Source organism: Aptenodytes patagonicus, chromosome 1 (assembly GCF_965638725.1).
Source record: "Aptenodytes patagonicus chromosome 1, bAptPat1.pri.cur, whole genome shotgun sequence".
In the NCBI taxonomy this organism is placed as follows: Eukaryota; Metazoa; Chordata; class Aves; order Sphenisciformes; family Spheniscidae; genus Aptenodytes; species Aptenodytes patagonicus.
The window spans coordinates 100,793,500-100,814,498 of record NC_134949.1 but is presented as its reverse complement, the minus strand read 5'-3'; the positions used below and the strand labels follow the sequence as shown (position 1 = coordinate 100,814,498).

Genomic DNA, 20,999 nt, shown 5'->3' with positions numbered 1-20,999 from the left:
TAAGGGGGGAAAAAAGTATGAAAGAGTGGCTTTTCCAACATGCTCCCCGACACATCTTACCTTACCTTATACAAACCTACTCCCTCAAAAATACTGAACAGATGCAAAAGTCTTTGCCAGAGGAGGCATTAAATCTTAAGCTGTTAACCTAAAGTATATCACGAAAACCAGAATTCCTCAAGGCAAGGTATACAACTCGCTTTTGAGAAATCATTTCTCCACACACACACAATAATGAGAACAGGGATGGTCACAGCAAAATTGGTCCTGATTCTTTAACCAACACGTACATACATACGTGTAAAATGCTTATTAGTTGGTAGGACCCAGAACAGAACAATAATCTTTCCAAGAACCACCAATACTCTGAGTAAAGCCAATAGTCCAACTTTGGCTTTTCAGAGCTCAGATACACGTTTTTATAACATATTTGTATGTTGTTATATATACATGTACACCCATAACAAAAAAAGGCTTGAGCCTTATGTCGTCTTTTCCTGGTTACGCAGAGAAAGGGAAGCAGTTGTGGAAAATGGTACAACTTGTGTTAATTGAGGGCATGACTATGCCTTAACATTTTTCTAAGTACCAAGAAAAGCCGTTCTGAATGAAACTTAAATAGGCTGATCATATACCATTAGGGTCCCTCATTTTAATCATTAGTGATGATAATCTGCTAATGCAAAATGACATTGTTTCCGAAAACAGCATTACAGAAACAAACAAAATCAGAAACAGTCTGAATGTAGGATCAAGTAGTGACAGACACTAAGTTGTTGAATGCTTCCAACTACTGTGAAGACAAGAATTTCTATTACTTATTACTCTTTCAAACTTCAGCTGAAACATTTTTTTTCCTAAATTATGACTTCATTCCAGCCCATGCTTGTAACATCATTTTGGATCTTCTTTACACTCTACAATTCTGTCTCTACTGCCCTTTTATTGACAAAAAAAAAAAAACAACACAAAAAAACCCTTAAACCCCAACGCCCTAAAAGAAGGAGCAAGAGAAGGAGAGAAGAAAAAGAAAAGGAAAGGTGCAGGAGCAGCCTTGAGCCTGAGGTCAAAACTGAACTCTTTTTCCAAGCTTTCCAAGTCCTGCTGAGTTACCGATGCCGACAAATGGGAGGTTTTGAATTACTGACTGCTTTTAGAGTGCCACTTCAATCACACCACACTGAAAATATTTGATAAATATGACTTCCAATAAAAGTTAGTAAAACATTATATGTTAAATCAGAATAAACCAGAAGGACCTGTCGCTATTGTTAATGCTTTCAGCATATATCACTCCCTTGATCAACAGCTGGTGAGGAAGTAAAAAAAAAAAAAAAAAGGGTCGAAGGAAAAAAAGAAAAAGAAGAAAAAGATAGTAGTCCTATGGTCTGACTTTATGCCTTCCAAATCATGTATGATATACTCACACATGGATGCGAGCTCACTCCTAATCTCTGCAGAACTCATTAGGAGCTGCCTTGCCTACCCCAAGCATCTGAGAACCTGTTTTTAAAGTAAAATAAAATAAATTGTTTTATTATTTAGCTCAACTTTTGCTCAATTGTACTCTGACACTTTCTGGAGTGATTGTCTTTTTGTGCTTATGTGTAACTGAAATTCTAAACCAACACCTTTCAACCATTTATACAAGTACACAGGCTATATAGTAAGCAAGGTTATATACAGTGGTTAAGAGTATCACTAACATTCTAGCATTTTTAAGTGAAGCTATAGGAGACCCTAGATAAAGCATTTCTGAATAATAAAATATCCTCTCCTGGATTCAGCTCTCAACAGAAGAGTTTAACTTGTTTTCCTTAATATCGGTATCTAACTGCAGAAAAGCATACTCAAAAGTCTCAGCTTCCCAATTTATTCATTTTGAGGGCAAAATCAATTTAAAATCTACTTAAAAGCAAAACCAAACAAAACACACTCTTACCCCTTTCCTCCCACACCTCCATGGCATTTTCTGAGAAAAAGTCACCTTAATTAGAGCAACAGTTTTCACAATGACCTGGCTATAGTTTGGTGGGCTCTGGTTTGGTGGGCTCCTAGTAGCTCCCCAGGACTTGCCTGTTTGACATAAAGATTGCTGTAGGACCAATGAAAAAGGAATAGGCGTGCTCTCAACCGAGTTCAGAATACTTTAAATGTCTGTTCTTATAGATATATGCATACGCACATGTACACAAACACACATACGCACACTTCACAGTAAATACCTCAGCTACTACTCCTTCCACCCATGGTATTTCTAGATATTACTGTTTAACTTTTACTTAATTATTTAATGGAAGACCCTTTGCCACAGCCAGCACCCTTTAAGGCACTCTGTGAAAAGAGGTTTAAGATTCAATTAGCAAAAAACTTCAAAACGTACTTTTGTAAAAAGCAAAATGTAGACCACCATCATTTTGCTTGATATTAAAATCAGGTAAATATAATATGCATTTCTCTAACGTTTAAAAGACCATTTCTGGAAAACCTCAATCCCTGGTGTAGTCTTGTTCTTGGGAGCATTCACATAACCACAGTTTGCAGAAACCAAAAGTTTAGAGAAAATTATTTTGAGTTAAATACATGAGTATTCATGAAAATGCAATTTTGAAGTTCAAATATTAATTTTTCAAATGTATCTGCATTTAGGAACTATGCTACCTGAAGCAATGCTACCTGTTTTTTTCTGACCAATCCCAATTAATCAACAAAGCTCAGTAGCAAATATTATACATCAAGCCACAAGGTTTAAAAAAAAGAAAAATCACACAAAAAAATATAATATTTTGACACAAACAATGCATTTGAGAAAACTACAATCTACTGAAAGGAAGTCCAAGAGTGGTAAGAGAGACTAGATATGCTATGTACTGTATTAACTAAAAATCAATTGTTGGCCCATATTAAATATTTTTAGCCAATTACATTATTTACACAGATGAAATCAACCCCATTTTCATGGTGATTTTATGAACTAATTTATTTCTCTCAATAATTTAGAGAAAGTTAACACGACCCAATGCACAGAGTAGGGACATAAAGTGAAGCCCCTGTTAATAACTGAACTATGAACATGGAGCGCATTGTTACCTTGGCACGCAAAGCCTCTTTCTTCATAGCCAGCATTACACAAGCACTTCCCTATGGGCACTAGCCATTCTCCTTCTGTACTGCAATACATCTTGGGTGGCTCCTCCTCCTTGGAATGATTGACACAAGAACCCCGCACCTCCACCAGTGACTGGGAGTCCATGGGTACCGTATCTGGAAACATGGCGAGGTTCTTGACAGTGAAAGGGCACTTTTTGAAGTACACTCGCACCGAGACTAAGGCAACACACGCACCTACATCTTGAAAAGCCAAGTAAAAGCCTTTCCTGCTGACAGGCCCCACCTCGCGGACTTCCGTATTCAGCTTGAGAATTCGGTCACCGAGATCCATTTGGGTGAAGCTCTCATCTGCCGCAATGGTGTCAATCTTTGTAAACTGATGCTCTCTGAACTTTACCAAATGGTCATCATCAGACTCCATATAATACAGATTGAAGGTCTCTTTGCAAGTGCCCAGAACTAGAGGGATACTATTACAGTCCCTCAAGGTAAACTTGAGCTCCACATATATCTTCTGAGCTGAATTGCGTGGAATCCAGTTTGTTCGCAGCCAATTGTTTTGACTATGATCCATGACATTGCACACTTGGTAAGTTCTGATTGGAGTATAATGCTCATCAACACCACTAATCTCTTCCCACTGGAAAAAAAAAAAAAGAAAGAAAGAAAAAAAAAAGGAAAAAGGAAATATTTTAAGATTAATGATTACACCAATAAAAATCACATTTAGAGACAAAAGCTGTGAAAAAGCAAAAATCACTTTGCTTGGGCATCACTATAAAATAGACAACAGAGTCTGGTTGAACTTGCACTTACTTTTTTCCTATTAAAACACATAAACAACTTAAATGAACACAGAATTCACTGTTAAGAAGTCAGTTTTTACCAAGTTATTTCAAGGTGGCATGAAAGAGACGCTACAGCTGTTTTGCATTATTAAAAACCTGTGTTTTCTTAAACTATACGCAGCGCTGTCCTTTCGATCATGATCCCAACATGTCTTTACCACAACCACACTCACCTCAAACAGAAGAGGTTCACTAGGACAACGCCACATTTTCACTGTTAGAATCAAGTTGTATTTCAAAGTTTAAACAAGATTTAAAATCTTATCAAACAAAAGCCAATGGCTCCCACTGAAATTCCATACAGTCACAATAGAATGTTACAGTTTTAAATTTATTCAAAGCATGACAATTGATTTTGCTTGGGATATATGTCCTCTGGACAAACAGTCAAGCTTAGCCCAGTTTCCAGAGTTATTAAAAATTACCACCAACTTACCGTAAGTATCTTGGTTACTTAATTCTTCTGTGGACTATATAGACTATGACACTAAGTTTCTGAAGAATACATAGTCATCATTTGTTTCTACATCAGTCATCAGCTGACAAACTTACTTGACCGAGACAGGGAAGCAATGGGTTTCCTATTTGTGAATTGCTCATGTACCAGTGCTACCTGATTTCTGAAGTCACATTACTGGAGAGGAATATTTACCAATCACAGGAAAAAAGAAATCCTACAGGGGTACTTAAAGTAAATATTTACTGTTAGTCATTTACCATACACAACTAAGTGCCTTAAGATGCATCTTTCTTCGCTTTCTCCCTGAATGGATGACTACAACCAATTTTTTTGTTGTGGGTTTTTTTGTTTTGGTTTGGTTTTTTTAAGGTCATCATTGTTCAGCTTTTACCCACACAAAAACTGCAGTTGTTCTATATTCTGAGTCTTAAAATGCAAAATGAAGAGCCTTACCACTAAAGCGCAGGAATTAAAACTCTTATTACAATGAACAATACCTGCTACAGAATCATAACACCACTGAAGTTGAAAGAAACCCTTCCAGATCTTCTAGCCCAACCCTCTGCTCATGCAGGGTCAGCCAGAGCAGGTTGCTCAGAATCCTGTCCAGTCAGGCTTTTGAATGTCTCCAAGGATGGAGACACCACAGCCTCTCTGGGCAGCCTGTGCCAGTGTTTGATTATACTCACAGTAAAAAGCTTGGTCCTTATGTTTAAATGGAACTTCCTGTATTTCCATTTGTTCCATTGCATCCTGGCCTTTCACTGGGCACCAGAAAGAAGAGTCTGGCTCCATACTCTCTATGCCCTCCCACCAGGCATTTATACACACTGGTAAGATCCCCCTGAGCCTTATCATCTTCTGTTCTATGCTTCAAACTTAATTACACAAACAAAAGAGGTAAACTCCTGTCGTGATAACGAAGCGCATACTAATGGAGCACACGGTAGAACAGCAGCTACAGAAATCCTTGCTTCACTGTCACCCACGTACACAGCCTTTGCAGAACACACAAATGCTGCCCCATGCAACCAGATGCAGTGCATCTGGGGAGCAGTAGAGCTTGAAAGAGAGCTGCTGCATGGTACAAAAACTGGAGATGTGAAGTAGACGGAATTAAGTATGTTGTGAGAAATCACTGCCACTCTTGGAAGACGATGACAAAGAAGAACTTCTACCAGGAAAAAAAATCTTCCCTCAAAAATCAAGTCACATCAATGCTACATTTAAGATCTCAGTCTAACAATTATTCGTTTTACATAAGCACCTTTTGCTGAAGGATCTTAGTGAACGGCAGAGCAAACATTAGGAGAGGAAAGTAGTATTCCCACTATACCGACAAAAAAACTGAGGTGCAGTAGTGTTAACCGTCTTTACAGTTTCCTGGTTTTACAAGACACGCATCACACACATACAAAGAAAGAAAGGGAAAAAAAAAAAGTGGCCACATCAGAGTAACACTTGAGAGTTCTCAGTCCCAACCCACTGACTTAAGAAAGTTTTGCTATGACTAAGAGCTGGTCTGCACAATGAAATTGTCCACCCACACTGAAGATGTGTTTTAAATCATGTTATTAAACCAGTAGATAAAACCAGTATAAATACTCTTCCTTTAATTGAAACAAAGTTTATTTTAGTTCACTTTACAGATGTGACTGTACACAAGTTTTATCTCTTCCTGACTAGTTAGTTCAACAGAGTTACAAACACAGTCTTGGATGTGTATACAGCAGTTGAAATGCTGTAGCAAGCCGTAATATGCCACACTGCCAAAGAGAGGTAGCAGTACAGGGGCTTTCTGAGTCACAGTTACTACACTAGAGCTCATGGCCACTTGAGAGCTGAGCACCACGTGGCAGCCCATCACCCAAGGATGAGCCCTTGCCTGCATAAGAAGCAGCTGGACCCTGCCTCCCAGCCTCTGCCAAGTTCCCAAAACTGAGTGGAGGACCCTCCTCTGACAGATGTCCTTGTACAAGTACAGCCCCTGAGCTAATAAGATAATCCTGCTGCAAAAAGCCATTCAGATGCCACAGTTGCCTCCCACGAAGCTGGATGTACCTATTTAACTATAGGTCTTACCTGGACAAATAAAAATTCAGTTACAACAACTGGATGCAACTAGATAAGATTATATCATGAAACATAATTTTATGGACATTTAAAGCAGCTCACACTGATTCATAAATGATCTACTTATTATCTCTTCCATATAATTTCTAATCAGTTCAACATATTTTACATGTCCAGTGGGAGATAGAAACAAAACCAGGAACTTGCAGAATTTAAAACATCTCCACAGCAGATGTTATTTTTCTGGACAAGTCCCATTGCAATTTTTTTTTTTCAGAAGTTTCTTATCCAACATGCTTACACAGACAGTTGAATGTAGATGTATGAATTGCACAACAAAAGTAGCACCCACTACTGTGTTCTTAACCTAGAAATTGCAACGTGCAGTTATCACTTCATTAATTTGTAATGAAGACTAAATTGCTTGGAAACAATTGTAGATTGCCACGTCAGTCTACTTACATAAACAACAAAATTTCAAATCTACCATTTAACGCTGAAGCATTGCTGAATGGAAGCACCAATCTCACACTGGGTGCTAACTTGACCAAAATACTTCAACTGTTACAAAACTATGGAGTTGCAGCTATCGCTTTAGAAAGACTTAAGGTGAAATAAATCACTGAAACTACAGGAAGAGTGTCCAAATCAGAATATGTGCATAGATTCAAGTAGATTTGTGACATCAATAATTATTATGATCTAACTAAAAAACAAGCAGTACATTTGCATTGCTCATACATTGCAACTTTTCCCAGTAAGCTATCGTACTGCCATCCCCAAGTGATCTTTATTCTAAACAGATTACCAAGAACATCAAGAAAATTTCCTTTCCATGCCCCATGATTTTTTTCTCTTAAGTGAGGTTTCTCAAAGACCTATATCTATAGTTGTTTTAATTTTTATTTCTGTACTTGTAATTCATGTGTTCAACTTGGCTCCGTAAAGTTACAAGGGGGGGGGGGGGGGGGGGAGGAGGGGAAGAGAGAGAGAGAGATTTATTTTCTTATTCCAGGGATGGAATTGAGGAGAGAAAAACATAAAACAAAATGCATGTTGCTTAATAGAACATGAAATGTTTTCTTATTTAATCACTATTGTCAATTGCTCTTGATTTCAGGGGCTCAAATGAAGGCAAGCAGTCTTTCCCTGTAAATCCTTAGATATTACATTCATGGGGCATCCTACAACATAGGTCTTTTGAGGCATCATTTATAAAGGACTTCTCAGCCCAAACCTGTTCTGAACACACATAAATCCAAAAGTTCCGTATTGTTTCACTGCTGCAAAATGCTAAGCTCATGCCTACTTCAGATCAAGGGGAGACTACGCATGTCATCTTTAATGCAGTCGTGCTGTTTTAGCATCTCTTATTCTTTCCCCAATATTGCTCTTATAGAGCCACCTCCCCCTTACGCTGCACTTGAGCTCTGCTGCTTTTAGAACAAAGTATCAGACAGTACCCAAACAAGACCGTGTCTTTCACAGCATTTCTTTTGAGCACTAAAAATCTATTATCATTACATAGAGGATAAAAATCAATAAGCAAACAAACCTTTAGTAGCTGAGAACGTATACTTTATTTTTATAGAGAGGTATTGTCACTAAAACGTGCTGGCTGTTAAGAGGCTAAGTGGCAACAGGAAGCAAACCTCCTGTGCTGCATTGCCACATAGCTTATCCAGTATTACAGTATTCACTGCAATTTTACTCTGTACAGGCATCATTCTGACCTATATTCCCTAACAGCTCGCTGAAATAACAGAACTACTAGATAGCAGTTAAAAAGTAAAGGAAGAATTAGAAAGAAAAAGTATCTAAGGTATTTTAAACACATAAGGAAAAATCTGAATTGCCGGGGGGTGGGGGGGGCGGGGGGGGTGGTGGTGGTGTCAGGAAATCAGCTAAAAGAAAAGTCCAGAGTTACTATTTAGTAATTAAAGTGAGTCTTTGTATCTTAGGGCACAGGAAGAAAAGAATAGCATTCCGAATATGCAGGAATCTGGACAGCTGGGGCTAGAACAGGTCACAAGGCGGAGACCTATAATAAATAATAGGAGACTGAAAGGTCATGAAGAGGAATTCAGCCAAAATGGAGGTGAGACAATGAAATGCAAAGAGAATAACACAACAGAGATATGAGACGCACTGAAAGAAAACTTCAGATGTAAGGCAGATATTTACTCTGTATAGGGCAACCAAATGGCAGAAAGGGACATGCTGCTTTTCCCTTTATGCACTGAGGCCAGTCTGCTGCAGTCTCAGCTTCCCCTCCTCCCACCTTCAGCTTCCCAGACCTGTTCCCATCCTGTGGAAAACTAGCATGTGGCAGGGGGCTAATTTCTACTGAATCAACTCTCCTAAACAGTACATCATGCAACCTTGCAACCACTAGTATTTCTGCAGGAACAAGAATGTAATGCAAGGGGCAAGGAAGCATCCAGCAAGAAAGTATGGCCACCCAAACTTACGTTACCACAGAAACCCACCCAGAACTCAAAAAAAAAAAATCTATTTCTGAGTATACTGCATTTTCCCATATAAAATTTCATCTTGCTGAGGCCTTGCTAAGAGAAAATAAGAACAGTTTACGTTTTCGTCCTCCAGATAGACGGAAAAGATAAACCAGAAGGTATCAGAGTAATAAGCAGAAAGACGAAGGAGAAGGTGTCACAAGGAGACAGACTACACAGCAGCGACAGCAGAGAAATACTGCAGAGAATTTGGGCACAGGCACTTTCCCAGGAGTTGGGAAAGACCCAGAGAAGGTTACCTGAGCCAGGAAGGAAGGCACTGGCACTATGTAATGTTGAGGAGGAAGGGCGTTGGTGGGAGTTAAACTGAGAACTTAAAGAAAACCTGTTGAGATGCTGGCAGAACGACTGTATGAAAGATCTGTACTTACACCGTCTAAATCAACACTGGTGGGACCCAAACCTAATTCTCACCTCAATTACATGCAATTACTTGGGTAGCTCTGATCCGTGGGGCATTACACTTCAAAGGTGTCCCAACGGGCATTTCTTTCTTTCAGCACTGTGCAGCTACAGAATGAATGGATATTTATTAGTCCTGGCTATGTTTAGACTGAAAATTAGTAGCCAGTTTCTAAACACTGGAAGAATGAAGCAACAGGACCATCCTCCAAGCAGTCCAATAGGGATGATAAATCCAAATTTTTTACAAAAGATTTATAAAGTTGTGTCAGGGGTTTTATGACAGCATGATCAGAGAGCTGGAAATCTGGGGCTGTGATACGAGGCTTTGGGTGCTGGATTTGTTCCTACTGTCAAGAGGGAAGGAGCAGAGGTGTGACCACCATTTCTGAATTCACATTATTACACAGTACTTACGTTACTCCAATTCCTTCAGGCACCTTCAACACTTTTGAAACATATCCAGGAGAAGTGCCATAGCACACTCCCTCCCCAGCATGTAATTTGGCTTTTGGAAAGTGTTCTTTTGTTTGCTTGTCATTTTTTAAACCTTCTTTGGATGCTCTTAATGGCAGGAAACAAGAGACTGCTTTCAGTGGTATAGAAAAATCTCTGAGATCCCCAGTGAGAGGGTCCAACTCATATGCTCCGGTCATACTGACTGACAAAAGTTGGGACAGAAAGGATTTTCTTTTCTAGAACAGATCTAGCAGAGCATGCTGGACTTCTGGTTTTGGTTTTTTTCTTCCATTTTCTTTACAAAAGAGAATGTACAGAAGTGAATGGAGGCCATTTCCTAGGATGCCACGAGCAGTCTCATTAAAAAGTTCCCTCTCGATGTGGGTGGGAATCTAGGACATGAGTGATTTCCTCAATTCTTTCATCCTTCCTGTGGCATACTTCAGTTTTTGTAGCTTTTTACCGTTCGTATCTAAAATCTTAAGTTTACTTTAAGAAATTGAAGGCTATTTTGTGATTTACAATACAACACATATGCAACTGCATGATTCCAATAAAGTAAATTTTATCTTTCAGTGTCACATTACTACAAAACTCCTAAACTATAAACTATAAAATTCCCACTAAAAATGGAGTTTGTTAACTTTTCAAGGCCCCTCTGGAACCCAGGCAGCTAACTCCCCGAGACTCCATTGGCATCTTAGGCAACAGTCTAACAATACTTATTTACAATTTTATTTTCCATTAAGAAATTTGGTATGATGATGTATTTAGTATGAGCACCATTTCAGGTAATGTCCAACTGTCCTTTAACATAAATTAATAACGCTAATAGTGGCTCGATGGGACATACCTTAAACTACATAACCACTGTGCATGCTAGAACACAGACTGGTAATACAGTGCTGAGAAAGCAGAAGAAAAATAGTAACTGAGTGAAATGACTTTGAAACCTCACGAAAACATCTTCAAGTGCTTGGATGTCCTGCCCTCGCTGAGCAGAGCAGTCAAATCATTGCTTATTTCTCAACTAATTTAAAAAATGATTTTTTTTTTTTTTTTTTGGTCAGTGTGATTGCTTTTCACTATCTGTGAGGTGTTTGCATAAGCCTCTACAGAACCACCATTCAAATTCTACCTGAAAAACACTTTTGTTCTAATACTGAAAACTGACCCTGCTCTCCTCTACCGGCTCTTAGTATTCAGTACAGTTTTTCAGCCAGCAAAAAAAATCACCTTTATTACGCCTTGCTGAGCAATGACAGAAAAGTATGCATTCCCATGTATACACACTTTCTGCCTTCTGCCATTTATTCAAGCAATTCCTTTCCCAAACAAAAAGATCATTATGATAGGAATCTCACATTTCAGATAGGCAGTGAATGCAACTTTTCAACGTTTCACTGACAGAATACCAACTGGGTAATAATCTTTTTTTTTCCTCTCCCTTGGTTGCCAGGCAATCACAACAAAAAGAGGTAAACAAACAAGCCATGCCATGAGCAAGAGAATTAACGAAGCCTAGTTTCCTACAAGTCTGTGTCTCATGCTTGGTCTCCAACATGGACTCTGATGTCTAATAAAAGGCAAGCGCAAAAAAGTTCTCTTCCTCTTTGGGAGCATTAATGCCATCTCTGTCTCTCTCCCCCTTCCTCCCTCTCCTCCTATTGCTTATTTTCATATATCTTGTAGGGACTTAAGCCTTTGGAGACCTCTGCTCCTCTGTGAAACTGTTAAAATTCACCTCTGAGTTCAAAAACTCTTAAGTGGGATCTTCCTTTCCCTTGTATATACATACGCTTAAGTGCATACATGTCTGTGTATGCATGAGACATGTATGTCTCTCCAGAGATTGTGCTAAAAAGAAGGTATTGTCTTCACATACAGGCCAAGCATAGTATTTAAAACTGCTTAGATTAGTGTAGACACTATGCATTTCTATTAAGGTTTGAGGGGGGGGGGGGAATTCTGTATTTGTATGCAGAAAATCAAAATGGTCAAAATGTTCTATTATGAGCTTCAAGTTAGGCATATGAGGGTTTAATGCAGCACTTGGAAAACGCTGAAATATTCCAAAGCTGCATAATACACATTCAATTCCTATAAATACTGAGATCACTGATCAGCAGGCATTTGAGATATTACTCTATATCATACTAATACCATTTAGAATTAGTATTTTCCTCAGTGAGTAATTTTATATGAAATTAATAACTTTTTTAACAAAAGGAAAAAAGTTACAGCTGGCAGTTCAGTAGAAGTCCTGAGTATGAGCTTGAAGTAGACATTCCTGGTGAAAAGTTCATTCCATTGGAAATAAGAGGTCGACAAAGAAGTATTTGACTTTTTTCCCCTCCAACTTTTCCAGAATTATATATCTTTGTGCCAGAAATGTATAAACATTAAGTTCATTTTCTTATTTTGGAAAATGGAATTGCTACCAACAAACATTCCTAACCAAAGAAATTCAGTTCCAATGACATCCTTGGTCAAGTTGATATTACATCAAATTGTTTTGTATATTTGCTGCTGTAACAGTTAAGCATCTTTCAGCGTTACACAATGCTCTCTGCTATTTATCTTAAGTGTGGGAAATTAATCCTCACTGACATAAATCTTTCATTTGCTTTTTGGTGTATATCTGACACTTGCCTAAGAATCCTTGATCTTGCTCTCAAGGGACATTTGCCATTAACTTTAATAAGAGCATGAGCATAGCCTGAGTTGAAATGTTGAAATAAAACCCCATCTCCTAAGAAAGATGCCTTGTGATAAGCAAGACTTTCAGAAAGGACTAAAAAGTGAAGAAATAATATTGGATGGGGGCAAACCACAACAGAAAAGACAAACCATCACCGTCACAGACATTTGTATCTTTATAAAAGAACCCAAAAGATCTACAAGTCATTTTCCGACTACTCTATGCTTGTCACCTTAATTAACTGAAAATATAATTCATGTTAAGTGTGAAACATCTGACATACTTTATACCATGGCAACATTGCAGGCCAAGATTTAATATTTCAGGCACGGGAATATTCACCACTTCTCTAAATAACATTTGTACTGTTTTGTTTGGTTTTTTTTTTTTTTTTTTTTAAAAAAGAACTTTGCATGAGAGAGTTTGACCTAAAAATGTTTCAGTATCATAATAGGGAATTATATCATAATTAAACATATATATATTTCAGTCTAACTCTTTCTCTGTTGCACACTGTCCAATATTTCAAACATTTGCATCATGCTGAAGCACACATTTGGGAAACAGGTTGCAGGATTTAAGACAAGATGAATAACTTTTATGCCTCCTTTGTTTTAGTACTTAGATCTTCTGTTGACTTTTTTACTGTAATGTTAAATATGTCCAAATTCAGATCAGTAAGAGAATCAAGCTTTCACATATGTTGAACATGATTCTAATGTCTCCTACTCAACTTCATAACCAATACACAGAGAAAAAGGACTTTTTCGGTTACTTGAAAGTAAAAAATGTATTCAAGGAGAGATTTCTATAAACAACAGCCAAAAGTCTGAGGAGGAGTGAGGAAATCAAACAGCCAACAAAAATTAGCACACATTTTAGGACAGCTTGAGGCTAGGAATAAAATAATTCAAATCTAAATGAGAAGTGGAACCTTCCTATATACTAACAGGATACAAGAGCGCCGAAAGCTTGTTATTAACAAAATCCCTGTAATGACCATATCACTGAAGAATGCATTCCAGACCAGCTCATCAATATGAAAACACGTTCCTCATAACATCGCCCAAGGCTCTGATGCAAGGCCCATAAATACCAATCAGCTGAGATCAGAGGACAGAAAATGGTCCGATTTGGGAGTTAAATAAATTTAGGAAGTACCACAGTAATTTTCTTCTATATTTGGCTTTCAAAAGTCAATGAAATTACCTGCTGGTACTGGGTCTCCCCCCAGTTTTTATTTTTAGCTTTTTCTAAGTTGCAAATGAAAGAAGAGGAAGTTGCATTGCAAGAGTTTTCCGACTAAGTTACACACCCAGTGAAATTATCATAACCATTGCATAAACCCTTCTAAGACACAGACTTTGGTACACTTCCTCTTAATGCTGTTTTACTAGTCTATGATTTTACATCAACCAGTCATAACTGTTAAATGAAAAAGCTCTACTGTGATAGAAAATAAGCATATTAGAGAGAATTTAAGGTTGAAGAGAGGATATATTGGTATAAAATTACACACAACAATATTCAGTCTAAGATCCAGCTAGTATTACCACTGTGTTCTCCCTCTCTGTTCAGTTATCCACTGAAGTCTTCACATTTGTGGGAGCAGACAAAACACACCTGACAGCATATCACTGTATTCAGGAGACTGTTCACAGCCTCAACCTAAAAGCTGGGGTTTCTTCGTAACTAAGCAAAACAGTTTCAGAATTACAACCAAGACAAAATCTTAATTTCTTGCCTGATGAGAGCTCAGGTGAAATGAGAAACTCATTAAGAGTATCCAGATAGTAAATTTGGCCAACAAAAACTGAGACAGAGCATTTTGCCATACAATGCATAGCTCCAAACTTACCCCAAATTATCCAAAGCAACCAGGTCTGAATTAAAAACTCTTATCTAACCAGTTGTCTGTTCTGTTTTTTCACGTTTTTTTCTTTCACTATAGGCAAAGCCAAAATAGTGAAACTGGGGGGGGGGGGGGGGGGGGATAATTTTCCATGTTTTGTTTTTTTTTTTAAAAAAAACTTTTTAAAAAAAAAAAAGGAAGCCCACCCTTATCCTCCCCACAAGAACATGCTGTTCCTGGCACGTGACTTGACAGGGGATTGGAGAGAAACTGTGTCCAATGACATGACCATAGAATCATAGTCTGGTCAGAAATATAAAACCTTAAAAAAATAGTCCTAAAAATAAGAACAGACATGGAGGAAGGTGGAAAGGGTGAGAACCTCCTCCTTCTACCTGTTACAGCTGCACCATCCTCTGCTACCTACAGCACAAAATATGTTGCCACAGTAATCTGAGTATCTTTCAAAGTAAATAAACCTTGTTTCACCAAGGCATAACAAATATGTACATAATTTAACATAAATCTTGACCCTCTTCCTCTCCCAACGGGTAAACAAAAACACTAAAAATGTTGGATGCACTAATATCTCTTATTTTTAAAAAAGCCTTCATCTGGGAAGTAAAATAACATCATGAATAGGGTTTAAAAAAAAATAAGTGCAACTGTGTTACAGGTACTAAGCACACATAAACACACAATATTTGTGAAAGCAAGAGTACACACCTTATCATGGGAATACTAGACTAATAATTAAACTAAACTGCAGAAAGATAAGTAAAGCCATCTTTTTTCCCCCATCTCTAATTGCTAGACAGCTGAGTACCTCATCATCAAACTTGTAAGGACAGCTGATTCTCACCCTTTCCAAGCAAAATCCTCTAAATCCCAGTGAGGTAAAAAGGTCACTACAATGAGGAAAACATCCGACTGCCTAACTTTCTAACAGACATCTGAATCCAGCATTCAAATGCCCATTCAGAGCTTGGACAAGCAAAACATTTACTGCTTTATTTTTTCTCTAGGCTGCATGTATCCTTGAGAAACAGGTTTCAATCTTATTTATCTCATGGGTTAAGCAGATTTTCTGGGAAGTTCTCAACACAACAGTCCCCGTGGTTGAAATCTGTACCGAACTACTGCTCACATAAAAGTACCTTTCATCCATGAGCACTGCACAAACGAGGTAAGATTCAGCCTTTAAGCGGAGCTGTTTCAGCGAGGGAAATAAGCAGCTGTTTAGTACAATGGGTACTTCAGCAAGCAGAATTTTATCCAAGATGGAACTCACCCAAGGCTGTAGACATGGCAATCCGGTGAAAAATTGTGTCTTCAAGTAGTTACAATTAGAGATGATTTCACACTTCATGTTAGACATAACACTTTCAGCAATAGGGCTCGTAACAATAAGCTCCTGTTAATATTTAATAATAATACGAATAAAAAGCATCAGGTCCTCCCAGCATCATCCTCTGCTTCACCTAAAGCACTACCTCTGCATGTAGCCAGACAAGTACTGATGGCAAACCTTTACAGAGAAATGATCATGGCATAGTCATTCAAGAATGGAAAGAAGCCAGTTCTTCTCCAAATTATTTGCTGGTTAGGTAAATCTGAAGATACCCCTTTGTCCACATTTAGGTCTCAGTTTTCTAATACGTAGAATAGGAACAAATTAATAGTGGGAATATATATTTGTCACTATTTTGGCTGTTACTTGGGACTCTAACAAAGAGTCGATCGTGCCTTCATTAAAAAAAAAGCCCAAACCGTTAGCAAATGGTTTCAGAAGCAGCAGCAAGCAGGAATTTTTAAGCATGAAACCATTACTTAAATAGGAAAACACCACCACAACAGAGAAAGTGAAAAACATTTGTGGCACAGGAACACTTAAAAATTCACATCTGAAAAGCCTCTGCAGTTTGTTGCTTTGTATTTGCCAGCAAAACACATAAACACAAAAGTATTTACATCAAAATGCACAAAACAGGTGCATAATATAGCATTTCCTTGGTACAGTCAGTCTTTCAAAACAATGTATTTTTATACAATGGCATTTCCTACAGAAATCCCAAACCACCCCACGTTCTCCTATTGTCATTAACACAACACTGAATATACAGTGAAATTCAGTAGTGTTGTGCTGAATGTAACTGTAAAAAGCACCAGCTGGCTGTATTAGAAATGGCATTCTTCCAGGTCTCAAATGTCTTATTTATATACAATGGAATCCTGCCAGCTGTTTAATATTTAGGGCTAATAAATATAATTGGCAGTACTACTGCACAAGGACAAGTAACAGAAATACATATAAAACTACTTCCCAACAGAAAATCTGATTCGTTCTTAGAAGATTAAACCAAAGATGGATGCAGAGTTCTGAGCAAATTTTACATAGCTGTATTTTTTCTTTAATCCAAACAGTACATGCTTGTTTTCTAAGCGAAAAATTGAACAGAAAAAAATACCAGGCATCATTATGCCAGCTGCTCTGAGACCAAGGTAGCCTTCAACCAGCGTTTTCCACAGACCATGGATAAAGAGAACTTGGCAAGGACAGTGTGTTGAGGTAGAGAGACAGGACACAGCACAGATTTCTGGGGTGGGGGGCAGTTCATTATTCATTCCATAGAAAGTGCTGGATCACTCCAGAAAAGTCAGACAGTACCAGCCAGTCCAGAAGTGATACTTATTCCTACGAGCAATTCTTATATGCATGTGCAGGACAACTTTACCTCTCACAAGCAGATTAACTCTGTGTTGAGTGGAAGGCGAGTACAACGCACCTGAGAATGCAAACCTAACAGAGTTGCCCAATGGACATGCTCTAAGATTTGTGTCCCTATTTCCAGCTTTCTGGCAGACTTGACGTTGGCAAGGCCACTATATCGTTGCCAAAGTAACAGTGCAGCAGATTACTGCTGAATGTAGTAGTCTTCCCTCCAACTCAAGAGGGTCGGCAAATCCAAAGAGTTGGGCCCCATTACAAGCAGCTTCACAGATTCTGAGAAAAGCTTCAGGATCTGCGGCCTCTAACATGACAACTGCCTTCAAGATCACACAACTAGATATAATCCTGCACAGTAGACAGCAAATGGCAAGTACTGTGACTATTTCCCTTCTGTAAGACCTTGATTCCCTTGAAAACTTCTTCAACTCCCTGGCACAACCTAGATGGAGAACTAATCGAGAAATAGGAAAGTTTAATTTGTGAGAGTGGAGCGTAGTTAATGCTTCCTAACTTCATATGAGAGAACAATTTAATCTGAAAACTTAAACAACTTCCATGACAGATGGAGCCCACAGTCAATTCCATAAATGGCTGCTCAGTGTAATTACCTTCATTTAGAGGCATTTGGGTTGTTTTGTTTTCTTTTTACATGGCAATGCTCTTTTTGGATATTCCTCAACTAAGCAGAGTTCCACACTCACACATCTCCATGCTCCCATCTTCAGCATAATTTCTTAGTAACAACTTGAAGAGTCGTTCTTTTCATTCATCATTTTGCACTTTCATTTAAAACTGCATTATTAAGTATAGTTACTTAAACTACAAAGTTCACTGTCACGACTACCAGCAGAAAAATGTTAAACAGGCGTACGCTAGTGTTAGTCATCAACCGCCACTTCTTCAGCCTCAGCTTCAACTCAGCTGATGCAAACAGCTATGGCATCCCATTGCCTAGATGCTCCCTTTCATACAGATCTTCACCCAGTGTCCAGACCTACCTCTCTACATCCCTGCCACATATTTCAGCTGTAGAAATGACCACAGCCCACACTGCCTCCCTTACCTTAGCTATACAGTAAGAGCTTTATCTTTCAAACTCTTTATTCAGGTACTGAGGAAGGCTTGCATTCAGAACCAGCACCCTTACCCACATAGAACGGCTTTCGGTCTGGTACACAAAAGGTCTCATCTAAGGACTAACATGGCCCCCACCTCCCTACATCAGCTCAGAAGCAACTAATTGAACCTGTGACAACAGGTTAACAAAAGTCCATCAGCAGCTCTGCTGTTAACAAAGCACATGAAGTACTTAACGCTATGATCCTCCTATAATAAGTCAATAAACCCCAACATTTTTTCTCCCAAGATTGCTTTTTTATTCCGTAGAAGGCAACACACACACTCTTTTCTTAAAGTAAACAACATCTGAAATCTTGTCTCTGCCATCATACCTTCCCTTTAATGGGGATAAGCCAGAAATAGTTATGAGATGTACCTGAAAAGCGTAACATTGTTTCCTCCGATCCCTTGCTTGGGAAGTACTGCAAAAATGGCAAAAAATAAAAATAGGTTTAAAAAGTAATACCTGTGCTAACTATCACATAGGGTCTTGAAAATTAAGTGCATGTTGAAATCAGAGAAGAGTCATTATGCTTAAAAGGCTAAGTTAAAAATACCTCTAAAAAGGTTATTATTCTTTTGTCAACTGCTGGGTCAAAAGAGTAATGATAATTATTATATTTTTACTGTAATTCTATGGAAATTAATTTTCTCACCATGCAATTAGGAAAAGTTAGTTGTATGCACATATTTCCATACTTATTTTAATTGAAAAATACGTTTAATACAGGAACTCATAGCTTGACATTTCATATTTTCTAAAGATAAATTCACTTCAGTTCAACAAGAAGAAAGTAATTAGACTGGGAATTCTGGAGATAGTCCAGATATCTTCTCAACCTCTGGCTAAGTTGTTCTTAATTTCTCAAGGCTCTGAAACGTTATTAAACAATTACTTTTCATATGGCAAGCTAGGGATGAAAGAGGAACTCAAGCGTAATTTAATACGAGATAAATAAACAGAAGTAACTCAACCAGGACTTTAACCAAAGACACTTGAGGAGCGATGGCATTAGCTAATCTTCACAGTTCTATACTATAGCAGTAAGTTGGAGATGCATCATTTTCTAAAAACTCTGTTCATTATTTGGGAAACTGTACACATCGGGAACTGAAAAAAAAAGTAAGCATGTCATGGAAATAAGTAGTTTTACATGTAGGAAAAAAAACCCAGTTAACCATAGTCCTATAGCCATTTGGCAGCTTTCGGGTTCAATCAGTTTCAGTCTTGGGTAAACAGAAGCTCATTAGATAAAATAGCTCAAAAACACACAAAAAAAAAGCCCTTGAAAGAAATCTGTTGTTCACACCATGTTACCTGTATCTTGCACAGCATCCTTGCTGTAGACCGGGGTCATAGGTCATTACAAGCCCAAGGAGGAGTCAAAGGTCTCCTGGGAATAGGATACATGCAATACTAAAAGTATTGTCATATTTTAGAGAAGCCTCAAAAAGAACCTCAAATTCAAATCTTATTATATAGGTATATTTGTATGCTTACTATGTGGGAGGTTGACAGACATTAGCAGGAACACAAACTCCTGACCTATAATCCTACTAACAAAATTCCTCCGTAAGACCTTATATGTAAATATGAGGCTTATATTTAATTTTCTAGCTCACTATGGTACAGTGGAACATGATGTGCTTCAAGAGATATGGTACACTAATTATTATCAGTACTATCAATACCTTACTGCAGAGATTAAATATGTTTCAGAAAATTACTCTAAAGCTAAACAGGGCTCATTAGCTGTAATGCTGAAAATATTTCTATAGCTCACTTTTATTTACTCAAGCTTCATTTCTTTGCCATAACCAGCTTGGCTATAAACATACTCAATAGTACAGCACTGCAGTTTTTGTATTCAAACATTCAAATTGCCTCACTTCTAGATCCTGTGGTTAAAAAAAAAAGTTAACCTCGCACTGCTCTCACTAAGACACTGATTACATACTGTGAAAAGCTGAGTATGAAAACAACTGCAAAGGAGAGGGTTTTTTTTTTTCCACAAACCACAGCACTAAACATAAATGAAAGCCTGCCGGAACGTGTATCGATAAATGTGAATGTGTTTGACTCCGTTCTCTGCATTTGTGACTGTGCAGGGGGCTGGGGGGGAGGGGCAGAAATCAGACAAGGATTTCACTGTTTTATTTATTTTGATGAATTGTGGCTCCAGAGGTTAAAGTTTACGCAGAACCAGAATACAATGAGACCCTCTATTTGCCCACAAGGTAGCCCCGCAGTAGTAACCATATGGTCTTCCATATTGTCCTGACAATGACCTCAACAGTAATGGGTGAATCGCCACCCAAAGGATAAGAGACAAGCTAACCTTCACGCTATCTCATTCCCCTGGGCTTTTCCTGCCCAAAGGTCAGGAATCGTGTAAAATTATTTATGCTTCTGATAAAGAAGACTCAATCTCAGGACTCTGTGAGCCCACCACACACTTTCTGTGTGAGTTAAGTCTCTGAAGTCCCATAAACAAGAAGATAAAAATTACATTTTAATATACTTGGTTAGGAAAGCTACCACATGTAGGTAACTGTCTTTCAGATCTTCAGCTTTAGTCACTTGCTTCCCAGTGTCCATCTGAACATGTGAGAACGAAATTCAAAGCCCACACGTTTCTAACGGAAAACCTGAGCTGTCAAGAATCCTCACTGTGGCTGGAATCAGAACTCTCTCTTACAAGATGGATG

The 20,999-nt window shown here is 38.2% G+C and overlaps 1 protein-coding gene across 2 annotated transcripts in view; it reads right to left on the bottom strand.

Annotated features, from left to right (window-relative positions):
• The window catches only part of EPHA3 (EPH receptor A3), a 235,162-nt gene that overhangs the window by 152,165 nt on the left and 61,998 nt on the right, over positions 1-20,999 (bottom strand). For both annotated transcript variants that reach the window (XM_076350835.1, XM_076350842.1), the window contains exon 3: positions 3,091-3,751. In XM_076350835.1, coding sequence (XP_076206950.1) covers positions 3,091-3,751 — 661 coding nt within the window. The remainder of the gene's footprint in view (positions 1-3,090; positions 3,752-20,999) is intronic.